Source organism: Phaenicophaeus curvirostris, chromosome 17 (assembly GCF_032191515.1).
Source record: "Phaenicophaeus curvirostris isolate KB17595 chromosome 17, BPBGC_Pcur_1.0, whole genome shotgun sequence".
Lineage (NCBI taxonomy): Eukaryota > Metazoa > Chordata > Aves > Cuculiformes > Cuculidae > Phaenicophaeus > Phaenicophaeus curvirostris.
The window spans coordinates 15,183,885-15,203,363 of record NC_091408.1 but is presented as its reverse complement, the minus strand read 5'-3'; the positions used below and the strand labels follow the sequence as shown (position 1 = coordinate 15,203,363).

General features: G+C 42.3%; 1 protein-coding gene across 2 annotated transcripts in view; it reads left to right on the top strand.

The window, feature by feature from the left end:
- Positions 1–15,953, top strand: part of SBNO1 (strawberry notch homolog 1) — a 35,603-nt gene extending 19,650 nt beyond the window's left edge. For both annotated transcript variants that reach the window (XM_069871256.1, XM_069871257.1), the window contains 17 exons: positions 630–781; positions 1,351–1,548; positions 1,832–2,002; positions 2,088–2,257; positions 3,088–3,219; positions 6,493–6,628; positions 7,009–7,121; positions 7,221–7,292; positions 7,768–7,867; positions 8,399–8,473; positions 8,715–8,861; positions 8,937–9,031; positions 9,226–9,318; positions 9,781–9,918; positions 10,621–10,697; positions 11,429–11,622; positions 12,563–15,953. In XM_069871256.1, the coding sequence (XP_069727357.1) occupies positions 630–781; positions 1,351–1,548; positions 1,832–2,002; positions 2,088–2,257; positions 3,088–3,219; positions 6,493–6,628; positions 7,009–7,121; positions 7,221–7,292; positions 7,768–7,867; positions 8,399–8,473; positions 8,715–8,861; positions 8,937–9,031; positions 9,226–9,318; positions 9,781–9,918; positions 10,621–10,697; positions 11,429–11,622; positions 12,563–12,705 (2,206 nt within the window). In that variant the 3' untranslated portion in view covers positions 12,706–15,953. The remainder of the gene's footprint in view (positions 1–629; positions 782–1,350; positions 1,549–1,831; positions 2,003–2,087; positions 2,258–3,087; positions 3,220–6,492; positions 6,629–7,008; positions 7,122–7,220; positions 7,293–7,767; positions 7,868–8,398; positions 8,474–8,714; positions 8,862–8,936; positions 9,032–9,225; positions 9,319–9,780; positions 9,919–10,620; positions 10,698–11,428; positions 11,623–12,562) is intronic.
- Positions 15,954–19,479: the final 3,526 nt, after the last annotated feature.

Sequence of the window (19,479 nt, the reverse complement as noted above, 5' to 3'; positions counted from 1 at the left end):
TTGGAACTGTTCTTTGCAAAAATAATCTTAATCCATCGTAGTGTGGGTGTAGTAATTTGTCCTTTCATGTGTAAAACATGCATCATTGTGTAGAAGGTTGGATGTCCTTTAGTACAAATATTCTTTACTTAAACTACCTGTACACGAAATCTGACAATACTGCTCAAGTGAACCATTGATTAGTTTTTGGTATTACTAGCACTCTGTGAAATGACATTTTCAGATGTGAGCAGCTGAACTGTCCTCAAACTGGGATGGGGGAAAGACTTGGAAAGTGTGCACTGCATTTACACTAAAGCAAGTTACAATCACAACTTCCTTCTTTGCATCTGGCTCATCTGATAAGATCCTGAGACTTCCTTGCTGAAGATCTTAATTTATAACCTGCCATCTAAACCGCGAGCAATAAGAAAATGGCAATGGCAATACCATTACTGTACTGTACTGTGAGGTCAATGTCTCCTACTTTTAAGAGTGTGACCAACACAGTAATATGAGTGATCATTACACAGAGTGTGTAATAACATTTGCAAGGAATACTTAAAAGAAATCAAGCAGGCTGTTAAAATGTTAGATTTCTACTTCAAATAAATGCAAATTTAACTCAAGAACTCTTTTTTCTTAAACAGAGGAGTATTCCAGTCGCTTATTGAAAAGCACTTTCCAGCTCCTGACAGGAAGAAGCTGTTTAGCTTGTTGGGAATTGACCTGACTGCTCAAAGTAATAACAATTCACCCAGAGACAGCCCTTGCAAGGAGAACAAAATAAAGAAACGGAAAGGTAATGGTTAAGTTCTACACTAAAACTTTAGTGAAAATGGCCTTTTCAGAGCTGTCTAAGAATGAACTCAGGAAAAAATACGGGAACGTAAATATCAATATAGTCATTCATGACAAAGCATGTATTTCAAGTCTATTGATACTGTGTTAGAAATTTCCATTAATAGATTTTAGAACTGCTGCTGAAGCAATACAACCTGTAGATTCTGGTTACTACTTTGCTCAAAATTGGATGAATCTAGTACGAGACAATAGCCTCAAATGCTATGCACATGTCAGATCACTTCCCAATGCAGTCACGCAAATAATTGCTTTCTCTTTCCTGAGGCTCAGTAAAGAGAAGCCTAATACCACTCCTTCTTACCTGATTGGTTATGTTCTTAGCAAAAGGTAGGTGATCATTACAAACCTCAGGAGAGAGGTCTTTCTTAAAACTTAGATTAGATCCTCTTAAACAGGTAGAAGTTGAGCATTTTTCTAGTTTGTATGCAGTGGTGGTAAAATGTAACTCAAAAATAGGCTGCAGGGTCCAAACTAATCGTTGTTTTTCTTCTGGGGTGATGGAATTAGGTGAGGAAATAAGCAGAGAAGCCAAAAAAGCTCGCAAAACAGGTGGCCTTGCGGGTAGCAGCTCTGATGAGAGTGAAAGTGAGTCTGATGCTTCAGATAATGAAGAAAGCGACAATGAGAGCTCCAAATTTTTGAGCTCCGGAGATGATGATGACTTCAACCCATTCAGAGACGAATCCAGTGAAGATGATGAAGATGGTAAGGCAGTTTAAGTGTTGCATTAAGCAAGTAACTGTACTTGCACATAGTTAAGGAAGACTTCATGCTTCGTATTCCAGCGTTTGATAAGCATGTAGTTTTAAGTCTAATGAGATCGGAATTGGTGCTGAAATGTTGATTTGCATCTTCAAGTCGATTTTTACCTACTGGAGTTAAGGGGTCTGTAACTCACCTTTTGTTATGAGAATGTAGCCTTTCAAAAGAAAGGATGGCTTTTTAGTAAATGCTTGAAACTTATTGAAAGTATTTTATTTAACTTTAGATCCGTGGTTAATTAGAAAAGAGCATAAAAAAAATAAAGACAAGAAAAAGAAGAAAAGTATAGACCCAGATTCTATTCAAAGTGCCTTATTAGCTTCTGGTCTCGGATCAAAACGACCTAGCTGTTTTACTTCCACTGTTGGTACCACCACTTCTAGTACCAACACATCAGGTAAGAATAAGTTTCTTAGGCATTGATCCACTTAACAATTAGGCAGTGAAATTCTGTATCTTGAAGAGTTTCTTTTAAATTTCAGCAAGCAGTAACACAAACAGCAGCTTTGTAACAAGTCAGGATGCTGTGGAAAGGGCCCAACAAATGAAAAAGGAACTGCTGGATAAACTGGAAAAACTGGCTGAAGATCTTCCACCTAATACACTGGATGAGCTTATAGATGAACTGGGTGGCCCTGAAAACGTTGCAGAGGTAAGATGGTGCTCACAGTAAGAAAATTGGTGGCTTTTTTCTGCTGTAACCAAATGTTATCTGGCTGCAGTAAGTCAATGTTGTCATTCTTCAGGGTTGTGAGCTCTCTTAATAGTCATTAAAGAGAGCTCATTTAGCAGTTCTATATAGTAATTTGACTGGGATGAAAATATAGGTAACTTTTGCTGTGAATGCCTTTGAATTAAAAAGAAACTTGAAGATTGTATTAGAATACGGCAAATGGGTCAATAGGTTATTGTTGGGTAAGTCCTACCTGTTACTTTTTACCTTTAGTGATGTATTTCTCTAGCTGTGTTAAATAGGAAACTGGTGTATACAAAACAGAAAGCGGGTCTAGTTCATCTTCCTAGTTAATGAGGAATAAGAACCAGTATACTGAAATTGTGTCAGTGAAAAGCCTGATGAATTCTCTCTTTCTCAGTAACTTTAGAAGTATGCTTTAAACTACCTCTCTGTATCAAGTAAAGACATCACTGTGCTTTAAAACTCACTTAAAATCAGTGACAATCTCAGCTGTCAGTTTATTTTCTTAGTGCTCTTGTTAAATCCCGTATGCACAGTAATACAATACTAGATCATTTCTAGCTTTGTTCGTTTTTCTGAGTTCCTTCTAAGTATGTGTTTCACATAGGAGGTAATGGCATTGACCAAAAAAATAATCCAGGTTCTCTAACATTGTTTTGCAATTGGAGTAAATTACTGAATCTGTTTTAAGGTATGAATAAATGGCACTGTTACTTGAAGTTTTTGGTCATGTGATACTTTTGGTATTGCCATAATGAGCTTGTGTTCCCTCTTTATTTTTAAAGATGACAGGCCGCAAAGGTAGAGTTGTAAGCAACGATGATGGCAGCATATCTTATGAGTCAAGATCTGAACTTGATGTGCCTGTTGAAATTCTGAATATCACAGAAAAACAGAGGTTCATGGATGGAGATAAGGTACTCTCCTTAAAGAGATGCAGTTTAGAAACACTTGCCAGATGCCGTAGTAACTTAGTGTAAGTTACACAAGTTGTGGCCCTGCAATTACCCTACAGTCACTTTTCAGGTACTATAAGTAATTCTAGCTAGAAAGCATTTTCTGTGCACTGCTATGTCTTGTTTTCCAAACTGGTATGTTCAGTCATCCTGTCTAGTAGGTGGCTGCAGTGTGCTTTGAAGGTTAGGCTGTAGTTCAGTGGGCATGGAGGCCTGTGCTTAAGAGCTGCTTACACACACGCCAAACTGAAAGTCAGCACCTTTAAGCTGGTCATGTAAAACAGGATTTGTTTAAGAGGTAGATAACCCTCCATGTCTTTGTGATTCCTCTCTCTGGATCACTGTTCCCTCTGCTTCCACGAGGAAATAATGAAATTAAGAAATGGGGAAAAAACAGACTGACATAATATGAAAAAAGTTTCAGTGAGGGGCTGAAGGGAAAAGGTGGAGGTTGTTTTAACTTAAGAAGGCTTGAGAAGGAATGTTGGAAAGAGCGATAGCTCTTTTCCTTTGTAGTGCACTCTGAAAGCAAATACTAACTGGAGTAATGATAGTATTGAAGCTGATTAGAAGGAAGGGCAGGTGGGTGGGAAGGGGTTCTGGAGAGAGAACCCACCCTGCTTGCCTCTGGGTAATGTGGGATGAGCTACCACAAGAGAGCAAATCAAGCAAACATTGCTGTTGTGTGGAACTTCTGTGGTCTTCTTCTGTAGCAGCTCAGGAGAAAGCCATCCCCGTGGTCCGGAAAAAAAGCCGGCAGGGGAGAAAGCCAGCTTGGTTGAATAGAGAGATCATGAGGGATATCAAGAAGAAAAGAAATGTTTATGGCCTCTGGAAGAAGGGACAGGCCTCTTGGGTGGACTACAGGAGGGAAGTGAGATTGTGTAGGGAAAAAATCAGAAGGGCTAAGGCTCAGCTAGAAATTGGATTGGCCAAGTCAGTGAAAGATAACAAAAAATCTTTCTACAAATATATAAATAATAAAAGGCGGACTAGGGAGACCATACAGTCCCTATTGGACACAGAAGGGACAACAGTAACAGGGGATGAGGAAAAGGCTGAGGTACTTAATGCCTTCTTTGCCTCAGTCTTTAGTCGTAAGGAGGGTCGTTCCGCCTGTGTACAAACCCAGGAGCTAGAGGAGCAAAATGAGGCTCCCATGATCCAAGAGGAGGTGGTCAGAGCCTTGCTAGCCCGACTGGACAGTCACAAGTCTATGGGGCCGGACGGGATTCACCCTAGGGTACTGAAGGAGCTGGCGGATGTGCTGGCCAAACCCCTTTCCATCATCTTCCAACAGTCCTGGAAGACTGGGGAAGTCCCACTGGACTGGAGGCTGGCTGATGTTGTGCCCATCTACAAAAAGGGCCGCAGGGAGGACCCAGGAAACTACAGGCCTGTCAGTCTGACCTCAGTGCCAGGGAAAGTCATGGAACAGGTGATCTTGAGTGCTATCATGAAGCACATGCAAGAGAACCGGGTGATCAGGCCCAGTCAACATGGGTTCACAAAAGGCAGGTCTTGCCAGACTAACCTGATCGCCTTCTATGACAAAGTGACCCGGCTACTGGATGAGGGAAAGGCTGTGGATGTGGTCTTCCTGGACTTCAGCAAAGCCTTTGACACAGTTTCTCACAGCGTTCTGCTTGAGAAACTGTCAGCCTCTGGGCTGGACAGGCGCACACTCTCCTGGGTGGAAAACTGGTTGGATGGCCGGGCCCAGAGAGTGGTGGTAAATGGTGTGAAATCCAGCTGGAGGCCAGTGACAAGTGGGGTTCCCCAGGGCTCAGTGCTGGGTCCAGCCCTGTTCAATGTCTTCATCAATGACCTGGATGAAGGCATCGAATGCACCCTTAGCAAGTTTGCGGATGACACTAAGCTGGGTGGAAGTGTCGATCTGCTGGAGGGTCGGGAGGCTCTGCAAAGGGATCTGAACAGGCTGGACCGCTGGGCAGAGTCCAATGGCATGAGGTTTAACAAGGCCAAATGCCGGGTCCTGCACTTGGGGCACAACAACCCTATGCAGTGCTACAGACTGGGAGAAGTCTGTCTAGAAAGCTGCCTGGAGGAGAGGGACCTGGGGGTGTTGGTTGACAGCCGACTGAATATGAGCCAGCAGTGTGCCCAAGTGGCCAAGAAGGCCAATGGCATCTTGGCTTGTATCAGAAACGGCGTGACCAGCAGGTCCAGGGAGGTTATCCTCCCTCTGTACTCGGCACTGGTGAGACCGCTCCTCGAATACTGTGTTCAGTTCTGGGCCCCTCACCACAAGAAGGATGTTGAGGCTCTGGAGAGAGTCCAGAGAAGAGCAACAAAGCTGGTGAAAGGGCTGGAGAACAGGCCTTATGAGGAGCGGCTGAGAGAGCTGGGGTTGTTTAGCCTGGAGAAGAGGAGGCTGAGGGGTGACCTCATTGCTCTCTACAACTACCTGAAAGGAGGTTGTAGAGAGGAGGGTGCTGGCCTCTTCTCCCAAGTGACAGGGGACAGGACAAGAGGGAATGGCCTCAAGCTCCGACAGGGGAGGTTTAGGCTAGACGTTAGGAAAAAATTCTTTACAGAAAGGGTCATTGGGCACTGGAACAGGCTGCCCAGGGAGGTGGTTGAGTCACCTTCCCTGGAGGTGTTTAAGGCACGGGTGGACGAGGTGCTGAGGGATATGGTTTAGTGTTTGGTAGGAACGGTTGGACTCGGTGATCCGGTGGGTCTCTTCCAACCTGGTTATTCTGTGATTCTGTGATTCTGTGATTCTGTGACACTTGAAGGTAAATGCTCATGTTCCTGTCAGTGACTTGTGCACACTCCAGAAACGTTCTTTCAAGGCAAATGCTTTCAGCTACCAGAATGGCCAGATCCAATTCCTTACACAGTACTAGCAGCAACTTTGTCTTCTGTGTGGCTTGCTCTCGGAGCAAGTCTTCCTGTGTTCCTCCCTTAAGTGCAGGCTGACATTAGAGAGACTTGCCCTTTGGAATGGCAAGACTGCAGCATACTGTCTGTCTTCATTTGCACAGAAAGGTGGTGCCGAAAAGTGAAACCCACTCCTTTCACTCAAAAGTCATTAGAAAGAGCCGTACTTTTTCTCCCTTCCCCTACTCTTCATGACAGGAAGACCAAATCATAGCAAAACCATTCCAGACCCATGTTGCTAGTAACTGTAAAATTAAATGTAGAGACTGAAAACTGAAGCTTGATCTTGGATTTACTGCTGACTAACAACTTCTTTCTTAATAAAAGAACATTGCCATAATCTCAGAGGCTGCCAGCTCTGGTATATCATTGCAAGCAGACCGTAGAGCTAAGAATCAGAGACGGAGAGTTCACATGACTCTGGAGTTGCCATGGAGTGCGGATAGAGCAATACAGCAGTTTGGTAAATAACTTTTTTGTATCCTTCCCCTAGCAAACTCAGTAACACTGAATTTCCTGCTAATTCATGGAAGCTAAGATAGACTAAATGACCTCTTGCGGACTTTCCAGTCTCTCTTACCCATAGACAGAACCAGCTTTATCTCTAGTCATAGCTAACGAATTTATGCTGCAGCATAGGGTTGGGGGTTTTTTTCATATACCAAGTGTCTTTATGAAAGTTGTCACAACTCTAGGGCATTTGTGTACTACTTACAGGAGAAGCTAATTTTCAGCAGGGATAAGTTTTAGCTTTTCTCTTTACTCTCCACAATTCATAGTTTATTAGAAATGCTCAGTGAGGCAGAATTTATTTAACATTGGTGTTTCTACTTAATTATCCAGGAAGGACTCATAGATCCAACCAAGTGACTGCTCCAGAGTATGTCTTCCTTATTTCTGAATTGGCAGGAGAGCAAAGATTTGCATCTATAGTTGCAAAAAGACTGGAGAGCTTGGTAAGATTGTTTCAAGAGGTTTGATCCTTTGTTTGAGGAAAACACAACTTATTTGTTCTTGTTTAAATTTGGTTTAATTACAAAAGTGTGTCTTAACAGGGAGCCCTCACCCATGGTGACAGACGGGCTACAGAAACTCGAGACCTCAGCAGATTCAATTTTGACAACAAGGTGACGGTTCTGTTTCTGTTTGAAAGCTCATGCTGTGGTGCTTTTCCCACAAATGACCTGTTGAGGAAGGATTTCTTCCATTTCCTATGATGTGTATTACTTCGAACTGCATTACTTTTTGGCAGGAGGCCTCTCTCTGAGATAGCCACTAAACGTTCTTAGTTCTGTTGGCAAAGCTGTGTGGAACACATAGGTGTTTAAATTACTTTTATGCATTTGCTAACAATCCAAGTCTTAAGCAAATGGTATGTCCTTTCAGTCACAACTGAAAGGTTAATTTGGTAATTCTAATTACAAATCTGGGCTGTTTATATAGTGTAGTTTATAACTGAAAAGCTAATAACCAGTTTCCCATTACTACTGCAGAGAAGAATGTTTTATTGTGAATACAAGTACTTGTTAAACCGTGTGTGCCTGGGGCTGAGGCACAAAGGCTGGATCATGTTATTAGAACAACTTTCTCTTTCTTACACAGTATGGCAGAAATGCTTTAGAGATTGTTATGAAATCCATTGTGAACTTGGACTCCCCGATGGTCTCGCCTCCTCCTGATTTTCCTGGAGACTTCTTCAAAGGTAAGTGTAATTAAGTGGATGTAATAGCCAAGTCTTGTTCATGCTCTGATATACAGAAAATGCAAATAACTTCAGAGCTAGAAAACACTGTTACTACCTAAACCAATTAGCTGGCCCAGATGGGCTCTCACTGGATGTTATTCCTGTGTATCTGGCTTGGATGTTGAAGTTCATGTATGAAATAAGATATGTGAATTCTTTCAATATAAGTCACGTTCTTTATCGGTTTGGCCCAAGTATTACATACAATTCTTTAACTTCATTTTCACTTTATCTGTTGTAATATGTTGTCCTCCTGTGGGCTGGTGTGTAGTGCCATTGGTGGTTGTCCCTGCCTGTGCTTCCTGGAAGGACAGAAGGCAAAGTTCTGTCTTGTTGATGTCTTGGGTAGAAGTTGCAAGTCATGTGTTTGAGGGGTGTCAGAAGTTTTGGAACCGGATCCGGAAACAAGAATGACAAACAAGCTGCTGCTTCATTGGTTTGTTTTTAGATAGCAAAGTAACTATGATTTAACTTCTTTCTTTTTCCTAGATGTTCGTCAGGGATTAATTGGCGTAGGCTTGATAAATGTAGAAGACAGATCTGGAATATTAACTCTTGATAAAGGTATTTGCATGTTTAGTGTATCTTCAGAATGTCACTAGGAATATCATATATCGTGATAATGGATTCCCAGCAACAAAACTGAAGTTCCAACTATTGAAAAAGTTGTGGGTTTTTGAGAACTTAAGAATGTCTTCCTCATTTCTGAATGTATTTTAGTCTTTTTGAGATTCCTTGAATGCTGATTGAGAGCTTGTCATCAAACTTAGTCTTTGACCAAATATGTCTATTATTATTTTTTAAGATTACAACAATATTGGGAAATTTCTGAATAGAATTCTTGGTATGGAAGTACATCAGCAGAATGCTTTATTCCAGTACTTTTCGGACACATTGAATGCAGTTATTCAAAATGCTAAAAAGAATGGAAGATATGATATGGGCATCTTAGGTGAGTAAATTGATTTCTCAGTACTTTTGTACTTAAGTAAGAAGAAACAGAATAACTCTCTCCTTTCCTTTCAAGATTTGGGCTCTGGAGATGAGAAAGTAAGGAAGGCAGATGTTAAGAAGTTTTTAACTCCTGGATATTCTACCTCTGGACATGTAGAACTATACACTGTAAGTCACTGTATCTTCTTTGTATCAACTGATAGAACTTTCTTGCCAATAAGTTTCTTAAAACACGCAATCAGCTGAGTAAGGGGAGTTTTCAGGCCTTTCCCTGGGCACTCAGTGGTTCTACAATTCTCTAGCTCCCATGTCTGTAACTGTTAAAGCCTGTTCCCAAACACCCCTGCATGGCTGTCTTCTAGATCAGCGTAGAGAGAGGAATGTCTTGGGACGAAGCAACTAAGATCTGGGCAGAACAGACGGGTCCAGATGATGGATTTTATTTATCACTACAGGTAAAGTTCTTTGTCTCTTACATTATGTTCAAAGAAGTGTTTTGGGGGCTAACCAAATATGCTGTCTTACCTGATAAAATGTACTGTTCAAGTTAATTGCTGTCCAGTCTTGCAGCGTGCTTTTAATCTTACGTTAAAATTCATGTTAAATTTGCTTCCAGCGCTATGTATGAAGCACACCTTTTTAGCTGGTTGGGATTTTTTCCGATAGGAATATGAGGCCAAATTAATAGCTCTTATTTAAATCTGCATCAAGATATGTGATGTTTTCACTGTAAGGAAAAGTTGTGAGGTTAATGTAGGTCAGTGGTGCTGTCTTCTAAAGGTGTCATTATTACTTGTTATATTAATTGCATGCACACACGCATTATTATTCTGTAAGGGACACATGATGGAATCACTCAAGGTAGGTACTGTCAGTGTGCTTAAACTTAGGAAGTTTTTCGTTTGTCTCTTTTCCAGATAAGAAATAACAAGAAAACCGCTATTCTAGTAAAAGAGGTGAATCCTAAAAAGAAGCTTTTTTTAGTATACAGACCAAATACTGGGAAACAACTCAAACTAGAAACATGTGCAGACCTGAGAAAGAAATATAAGAAGGTAACCATAAAAATTTTGCTAGTTTTAAACTTGGAAAAAAGTTAAAATAGAAGGACTTTCTTCTTCTGTCTTTTATGTGAAAGTTCTGGTAAGTCAAAAATTAAGCTTGTTTTTTCCAGAGCAGAGCTTGTATTTGGGTCCCTTGAAGTGGGCCTGTGTGACTTCTGCATTCTTGTATCCAAAACTTTCTGAATATAAATCATCTCTAGTGGCGTAAGGTAAAATGATGGTTTTGAGAATCTAGCAAGGAAAAGCTTCTTTGTGAGGGATATGAACATACTTTTAAATAAGCAGCTACATACTGTGCATGCCAAGCAATTATTCTGAAGCTTCAGTTGCTCGCTTGGTGTTTTAAATGCTGTCATGGATTGTTTTAATTAGAAGCTGGAAAGATATCTAACAACTAGACAATTTCACAAGTTTGCCATAAAAACCTGAGGAAGCTCCGGTATCAAGTTGATTGTAAACACTCTGAAATTCTGCTGTTCTCATTGCTGAGATCCTGCCCTGCTCAAGCATTTTGCTCATCCTTTGAGATGGCATTTCCAATGAATAGTCTGAAATTATAATAACATAGGATAATGTACCTCTCTACCATCAGAATGTTGATCACCCTTTTCTCATGGTAATGACCAAATTGTTTTTGTTCTATACAAGGTTTGTGTTTTACTTTATTATTCCCACTTCAAATTACTTTTCCAGGTACCTTCTGAAGATGCTCTGCCACACTGGCTAGAGCAGTACAATTCTTCTGCGGATACCTGCACCCATGCTTACTGGTTAGTATTTGCATGCACGTAGATGGTTTCACTTAAACCATTTACCTTAACTGGTTTACCACTACTTCTGTTCTTCTGTTACTGATGTGAAATCTTGTGTTACTTGTTAAAGAAATGGTCTCATGACCAGTCAACTGACCTAACCTTTGAGTGGAAACGTGAAGCTTTGCACTTGTCCTTGGAGTCCTAATGTATTAAATTAATGTTAACATATAGATAGCACTCCAGTGGATGCGTAATGACCCAGGAGTAGTTTGTGCTTTGTGTCTTGATCTGATCTATTATTGTGGGTGGATAATTCAGATGTTTGCCGGGGGAGATGAGGTTGATGTCAGGGACAGCTGTTCTTTTGCTACCTCCTCTGTCTGAACTCAGCAGCTGTTGTCTTAATTCCTGAGGAACAGTGTAACTGGTAGAAGGTTCAGATTAATATTGGAGCTTCTGAAATACACTGATCAGATACCAGTTTCACAGTAATGTTCTGGTTCTCAGGTGATGTAAATGAGTGATAGCTTTGACCTAAAGCGCTGCTCTTCATTTTGAAGACGTGGTCCTAAACAGGCCAGCACTTCTCGAAGTTGTACCATTAGAGGCATGCTGTGGACAAAGTATTCTCCCCTTACTGTGTACTTAAAGCCCTCGCTCAACTCCGAATGTTAAATAACTTCAAGTCTCACTTTTTGTTTGCAGAATTCTTTTGAAAGCTTTTTTTTTTTTTCTTTATGCTGCAGGAGAGGTAATTGTAAGAAGGCAGGCTTGGGATTAGTTTGTGAAGTGGGACTCCGCTGTCGAACTTACTATGTTCTGTGTGGCTCAGTATTGAGCGTCTGGACAAAAGTAGAAGGTGTTCTAGCCTCTGTGAGTGGTACTAATGTGAAAATGCAAATAGTTCGTCTAAGAACAGAAGATGGGCAGAGGATTGTAGGTAAGTGATTTATTTCCCTCTTGGAGTAGAAGGTAGTTGTAACTTACAGGTCAGTCTATGTTGAGAATCATGTAGCAGATTTGAATACTGTTTAATATGTTGTGAGACATTGTAGAGTTTATCTGGAGCTGTTTAAAAGAAATTGTGATGTGCGCCTTTATCAAGATGCTTGTCAGTATGTTAAAATCCGTGTTTGTAGTACAAAGGGTGTTTTGAGTCAGGTTAGAGGAGGAAGACAATCTTTACCAGGTTTTGGAACACATTCTGAGTTCTTCTCATTTACTAGGAACAGCAATGTCATACTCGGCCTCTTCCAGCCAAGCTACCTTTGAAACCAAGGGCTTCACTCTTTTTTTTTTTTTTTTTCTCGCTTCTGGCCAAGAACCACAAGGTTGTTTTCATGGGTTTTGAGCTACTGAAAGTCATGTGTAATCTATAGCTTAGAATGACTTCAAGATGATTGTCATTTCTTGTTGCTAAACCTCTTGGTGAAGCTCCTGTAGCAGGTAGCTGGGAGGCTGAAATCTGTCTTTTTTTAAACATGGGCTTGCTGTGGATGTGCAATAACAGCTCCTGCTCCAGAAACTGTATTGGAAGAGCTCAAACCTATTTTTTAATGTTTAAACTTTCATGGCATTGCAATGTCTGTGAGACTAGGAAAGGAAAAAATAGCCGACTTCTGGTTTTAGGTGGCAGCGGGTAACAGCAGAATAAAATTTGCCTTCGGGGCAAAATGGCAACTTCTTTCCAGTGCTTCGTGACCTAACACCTCTAGTGGCTTCTGAAGATAAGCCTGTTATTGAGAACGAGAACTTGTTAGGTGTGCTGGGTTAGGCTTGGTGCTGGAAACTATCTTTGACTGTTGCATGAATTAAATATCAGTCTGAGGTTTTAATAACAGATTGTTTGTGTGAAACAATTGAGTTTTCACTGTTTTCAGGCTTGATCATTCCTGCAAATTGTGTATCGCCCCTTGTAAACCTCCTGTCGACGTCAGACCAGTCTCAGCAGCTCGCAGTGCAACAGCAGCAGATCTGGCAGCAGCATCACCCACAAAGCATCACCAACTTCAACAGCGCGTAAGAGGACGAACCACAGGTGTTGACTTTGGTGTTTGAGGAAAAGGCTGTAAAAGCATATCACTTGCATAAAAATCAGGGACAGATTCCAAAGAAATATAACCTTTTAAGTTCAGTTGTGTGCTCTCAAATACTTCGGGAATAAAGAAGTCTAAAAAGGTTGGTGGAACTGAAAGCCAGCAGTTGTTTATGGTGGTGCATCTGTTTTTCCTTATGCTCTCTGTAGTGCTTCCTGTTTGCTTTTACTTTTGGCCTTTTAAGCTACAAACCACAATTAGTTTGAAAATGCTTGAAAATCCCCAAGCAGGCTTTATTTTTACCTTGTCATACCGTGCTCAGGGTTTAACGCAGTGCATCGATGCCATTGCTGTGGGAGATATCCTCGAATGCATGTATTTGGTATATATATAAAAAATATATATTGGGTTTTTCTCTTCAATTTATGGGTTTATAAAAGCATGAAACCTAGAGGTTGCACATCATGCATTCGAGTTCCTTCCCAGTTTCTGTTTGACAGTGCATGTCTCTGGAAACGGGCATGGGCAGGATAAACACACGCAACAGGAATTCGGAGAGAAACACAATCTTAGTTGTACAGCATTGGTTATTGCATTTTTATAGTGTTTATACCCAGGTGTTGCATTTTTTCTGGTTCTGTCCTGGGGGTTATATATTTGAGTCTACAACATGTTCTTTTTGTGATAAACATCTTAAATTAAAATTAGTTCGTTTTTAATGTATTAATGATATTCCTAATGTGTACTGCAAAGATGGCTGAATGCCTGTTTTGCTTAAATTGAAGCATTTCCTTAATCTGAGGTGGTTATGGAAACTTAAGTGCAAATTCACTTCCATCTCGCATACAATCTTATATTTTTTACTTCTTTAATGTAATTTAATTTGTCACTTGTAAGATGAACCTTACTTGAGCTGTAAATTAGAGAATGGGAAACACTTGAGGGTTCCGCTGTATGTGCTGTTTCTGTTACCCAGTAACTTGAATACTGTTTAATATGTTGTAAGACATTGTAGAGTTTATCTGGAGCTGTTTAAAAGAAATTGTAATGTACAAATGTGAATAGTCACTTATCTATAATATGGGTAAGTTTTGTTTTGCCTATAATAGTAGATGTTTATAAGAAAGTGAAGGACAATGTTTGTCATTTCTTGCTTGCACAAGTTGCACTATTGAAAAATTGAGATTGTATAAACCTGTCCAAAAATACTACAAGATACTGATCTTGTAGATGTCAAATAAAAGTTATTGTACTAACAAGAAGTGGAGTCTTGTTTAGGCAATTGCTGTATTAAAAAAAAAAACCACACTAACAAGTCTGTACAATTGGAATCTGATGGGACTTGGCATGCTCCAGTCTGCTCTAACCAGGCTTCCCTCACACTCCAGCTGTTCCACAGTTGAGCTCCTTAATGAGGCAAAAACTAAACTGTGTGTAAACCTTGATGCTCCCCTGCCTGAGCAGCGCTCCCTTGCCGTGTGTCACTTCAGTAAGCGCTTGGTGAGCTGGATTCAAGTGTCACAGAAGTAGATATGCCAGAAGTTCCACAACTTCAGGCTGAAGTGAGTTCCTTTAGGTGAATAATTTCGCTTGAGGCTCTGTTAATGCTGCCTGTGGCAGTACCCAGTGCAGGAGCCAGAGTGCCTGTGTCAGGGGAGGTCAGTCTGCCTGCCACCCTCGGCTCCTGCTCTGAAATGGTGAAGGGGGTGAATGTCCTGCACACACCTGTGCCTGACTTGCAATGTATCTCTAGAGCAGTGTCGTGTACTTGCTGTTGCTGTGCCACCTGCTGCAGCCCTCTGAGTGCTTGTAATGCAGGTGCTGGGTGTGCGGAGAGGTTTTTTTAATCCTCCCGTAGGAGAGGGAATTTCCCCTGTGCGCTGTAATCCCAGGGGGGAGCTGATGCCCTGCAAAACTGTAGCCCCCAGACAGGGTCTGAGGGAGGATGTTAAGATGTCTTGTACCCACCAGTGGATGTGTTTGGCATCCATTCCAGGAAAATAGGATTTTGTGTAGTGTTTTGACAGGTGTGCTCTTTGTTCACATTCTGTTCAATTTCCCATGGACTTGTGTCCCCTGGAGGGAGAAAACCCAGCTTAAAGACTCTTAAGAACTGTTCCCATCCCAGAAATCCATTCCCTCACTTGGTTGTCTTTGCCTGTTCTCTCAGTTACTAACACTTCTGCATCCAGCTCCGGAGTGTTATTAAAATTAGCCTTTATGCTTACAGAAACTCTTGTTTCTTGATGACTCCTGCTCAGCTGTTGGGGTGTGGTTTTTTTGGCAGCGGTTTGTTCCATGCATGAGCTGCTGATAAAGCTTGTGGAGAAAAGGACCGTAAATAGAATAGCAGATGGCATAAGGAACAGCTCTGCAGTCTCCCCTTGGAGCACTGCCCGTAAGCATCCTCACAGGGAGGAAAAAGGAGACACCAAGTGTCAGGTCAGATAAATTACCTGCCTGGGCAAGAACCATCAGGGTTTTTTTCCTGCTTTTGGGGCATTGATCTGCTTTGTACACATCACCATCTGAAATGGAAGTAAGATTTAGAAAGGATGGGTGTCTCTAATGGGAGCAAAGCTCAATGTGAAATGGTTGAGGTTGGGAAGTGTGCTGTAGAAGGGGAAGATGCGCATTTAAGTTGATTTCAGAATTGAAGGGATGAAAAATTGGTGTTTCTTTTTTAAACTGTCCCTTGACAGCAACTCATTTTTGACCTGTTAACTCGTTTCATACTTAAGGTGTGTCTGGCCCAGTAAATGCAATTATAACCTCCTAAACCCTCTGCACTGCAAATTTTCCATTTTTTTTCCCTCTTGCTGTATGGTCCACAGAGAACAAACACCTCTTGTAAAGACTTCATGTTCCCCAAGGATGCTGGTTGTCTGGTAGGTCTGTGATTATTTCCTTTGTAAATGAAGAAAGCTCTGCAACCTGTAAATGCTTGTCACGTGAATTATCAAGGGGGGCTGTATTTTGTGTTTGCAATAAGTTTTATTTGGATCTAGTCGCAGTCTGTACACATAGAAAGACAGTATGTATGTATATAGAGATGTTAAAGGCTACTGAATTATTGAATGTAAATAACTCTTGTTTTCCTTTGTGATTTTTTTTTGTTCATGACCTTCTTAGAATGTATTCCTATTTTCTCAGCCTGCCAAACAGGCAGTTTGTCTGTACTTTGAAGTACATATATCATATATAAACCTTCCATGGGGTGTCTGCGTCCATTGTGGATGTTGCATCTTGTCATCATTTTTTTTTTCAAAATTATCAATTGTCTGCCATAACTCGTCGAATCACCAGGTTGGAAAAGACTCTCCGGATCATCGAGTCCAACCATTCCTATCAAACACTAACCCATGTCCTTCAGCACCTCGTCCACCTGTCCCTTAAACCCCTCCAGGGAAGGTGACTCAACCCCCTCCCTGGGCAGCCTCTGCCAGGGACCAATCACCCTTTCTGGGAAGAATTTTTTCCTGATGTCCAGCCTAAACCTCCCCTGGCGGAGCTTGAGGCCATTCCCTCTCTCCTGTCCCCCGTCACTTGGGAGAAGAGCCCAGCTCCCTCCTCTCCACAGCCTCCTCTCAGGGAGTTGGAGAGAGCAATGAGGTCTCCCCTCAGCCTCCTCTTCTCCAGGCTAAACACCCCCAGCTCTCTCAGCCGCTCCTCATCAGGCCTGTTCTCCAGCCCCTTCACCAGCTTTCTTGCTCTTCTCTGGACTCGCTCCAGAGCCTCAACATCCTTCTTGTGGTGAGGGGCCCAGAACTGAACACAGGATTCGAGGAGCGGTCTCCCCAGTGCCGAGTCCAGAGGGAGAAGAACCTCCCTGGACCTGCTGGTCACGCCGTTTCTGATCCAAGCCAAGATGCCATTGGCCTTGGCCACCTGGGCCACTGCTGGCTCATGTTCAGTCGCTGTCAACCAACCCCCCCAGGTCCTTCTCCTCCAGGCAGTTTCCAGCCAGACTTCTAGTCTGTAGCACTGCTCAGGGTTGTTGTGCCCCAAGTGCAGGACCCGGCATTTGGCCTTGTTAAACCTCATCCCATTGGTCTCAGCCCATGGATCCAGCCTGTTCAGATCCCTTTGGAGCCTCCCGACCCTCCAGCAGATCCACGCTTCCACCCAGCTTAGTGTCATCTGCAAACTTGCTAAGGGTGCACTCGATGCCTTCATCCAGGTCATTGATAAAGACATTGAACAGGGCTGGACCCAGCACTGAGCACTGGGGACACCACTTGGAACTGGCCTTCAGCTGATGCTGTGTGGGTTTATTTTGTATTTTTAGTGTTCAGTGCATTTTCTTGAGAGAAGTCGATTCCCTACATCTTCCAGTGACTGGTAGTCTTGACATCCTCGTGCCTGTATCAGAGAGAAACAAATATTAGAAATTTCTTGTAGTTTTTCTTTAGTCTTTTCAGGGCATTTCAGAACTCAAGCTTTAATTCCAGATGCATTTCCGTTTTCTTCCACTTACTAGTATCTCAAGTTGTACACTCGGTGAGCTCCTGCAGTACAAGCTCTACAATTAAACACATCAGCAGTAGGGCCCACCCACTGTCTTCACCTGTAAAACATGCAGATGAAACATTAAGTGCCTTAAAAGCACCCTAGAATGGCTGGTAATTTATGAATAGAAAAGATGCATCCATTGCAGTGTATTTCGTGGGAATGTTTTGAGCTTTGTGTAACATCTAAATGTGCACAACTGAGGAAATGGAAATTCCTTACCTTTGAAAAAATGGTGCATATATTTAATTGCCAGATGAAAATACACCTATCAAATCTAGAAGTTAATAAGAAAACCCAAAATTGTCTGTCTCTTATTTAGCCCTTATTTAAGCCTTATTTAGCTTTCTGTGGTTGTCACAGTTTTTTTGCCTTCCCTGTTGCTGGGTGGTGCCTGATTAAATGGTTTGCAAAGGCTGTGACGGGAGAGTTGGGGCAACGAGGGTCCAGCTGCAAATGGTAACAAAAGCCTTCGGGTAGCTTCTGTGGTCAACACAAGCTTTAACGCTGAGTGCAGAAGATGCCGGAGGTGGTTGTGCGCCGTGGCGGCCGCCGCAGTGTGCGGTTCCGTGTCACAGACGTGCGGGAGGGACGGACGGAGCAGCAATAGCGTGAGGCAGCCACAAATGGGCCACAGTGCAGGCAGTCGTGGGGGCCTCGAGGGCTGATGCTGCAGCCCAGAGCAGCCTCGGCTCACTTACTGCTTAGGTGCTGTGCAGTTTGAAAGCAAGAACTTTCCTCGTAAGGAGAAAAACATGAAGGAGGGAAGAAAAGACTGGAAATGCCAATGTTTCTCAGCCACTGTGATAACAGCTGGAGGCAGGTTGCCTCTAAAAGCTTACGCTAAAGAGAGCGCAAGTAAATACCTCGTAAGAACTTACTTATTTGATGTGCTTTGCTGTTTCTTAATTGAGCCAAAGTAGTTCTTGAGTGCATGATGTTTGAGGCAGTAATAAAATTCAAGAGTAGGAACTGGGCAGGTTTAAGCTGAGCCCAAATCTTGTGTAAGGAGTTTTTCACCCGCTACGCCATGAACCGATGCTGCAGGTTTCTGTGGAACTGCGCACGGCAGGAGGGAAGGACGCTGGCATCTCTGCCCAGCAGAAAGGCCCCTGTGCTAAGATGACAAAGTAGTGGATCTGGTGCACTTGAGCAGGCAGCTTAACTGACACAGAAACACATTCCGATGCAAGTGATGGTTTTTGTTTATAAAACTCCTGCAACGCATGAATCAATGTGTTCAGTTTTATTTTGTAAGAACTAAGTTAGGTGAGTGTTTCTGAATGTAGTTGCACTTAGGGCTTAACTTTAATGAGACCAGTCACTTGCAGAAGAGCAATTTTTCTGTGTTTGATTGGCACTGGGAAGGACAGAGACATTTCTACTGACATTTCTTGATTCTGTACGTATTTACGTGTCTGCTTTCTGATTCAGAGAGGAAAACCAGGAAAATGCCAGATCGCTTGCCGGTGCACATAATGGCATCTCGATTGACCGATTCATTTTTTGTCAGTTGTTGACATCAGGTCCCGTGGTTGCTGAATTCTCTCAGAGGTGGGTGTTCTCTGCCTCAGCAACCCCTGGAGGGGCCGTACTGCACCCCTGCAGTAATCGTTGTGGTGAGACTGTTCCTGCACAAAGGATATGCTGCTTTTTTAAAGTCAGACTTCACTATTCAGTTTACACCTTTGATAGTCAACTGACAGAATTCCAAAGGCGTGTAACATGAGATGGATTATGTGTGTCCTTTTTCTCGCCTGCCTTCATAGAATCCTAGAAACATAGAATAACCAGGTTGGAAGAGACGCACCGGATCATTGAGTCCAACCATTCCTATCAAACACTAAACCATGTCCCTTAGCACCTCGTCCACCCGTGCCTTAAACCCCTCCAGGGAAGGTGACTCAACCCCCTCCCTGGGCAGCCTCTGCCAGGGACCAATGACCTTTTCTGTGAAGAATTTTTTCCTAATGCCCAGCCTAAACCTCCCCTGGCAGAGCTTGAGGCCATGACGTATTGAGGTAGGGGGATTTTTCTGATTAAAAAAAAAATTAAATAAAGTAAACTGACTACTACTCTGGGGGGTTTTTCCTTCTAATTTTCTGTTGTGGAACTTGTCCACATAGGTTTTTTATACTGGAATGCCTTTGAGCAATGCTTCTGCATATGCTAAACATTCATTGTCACTCCATTTTAGGATCCTTCAGACTAGCAGAAGTCATGTTGTAATAATCCAAAGAACTTTTCTTTCA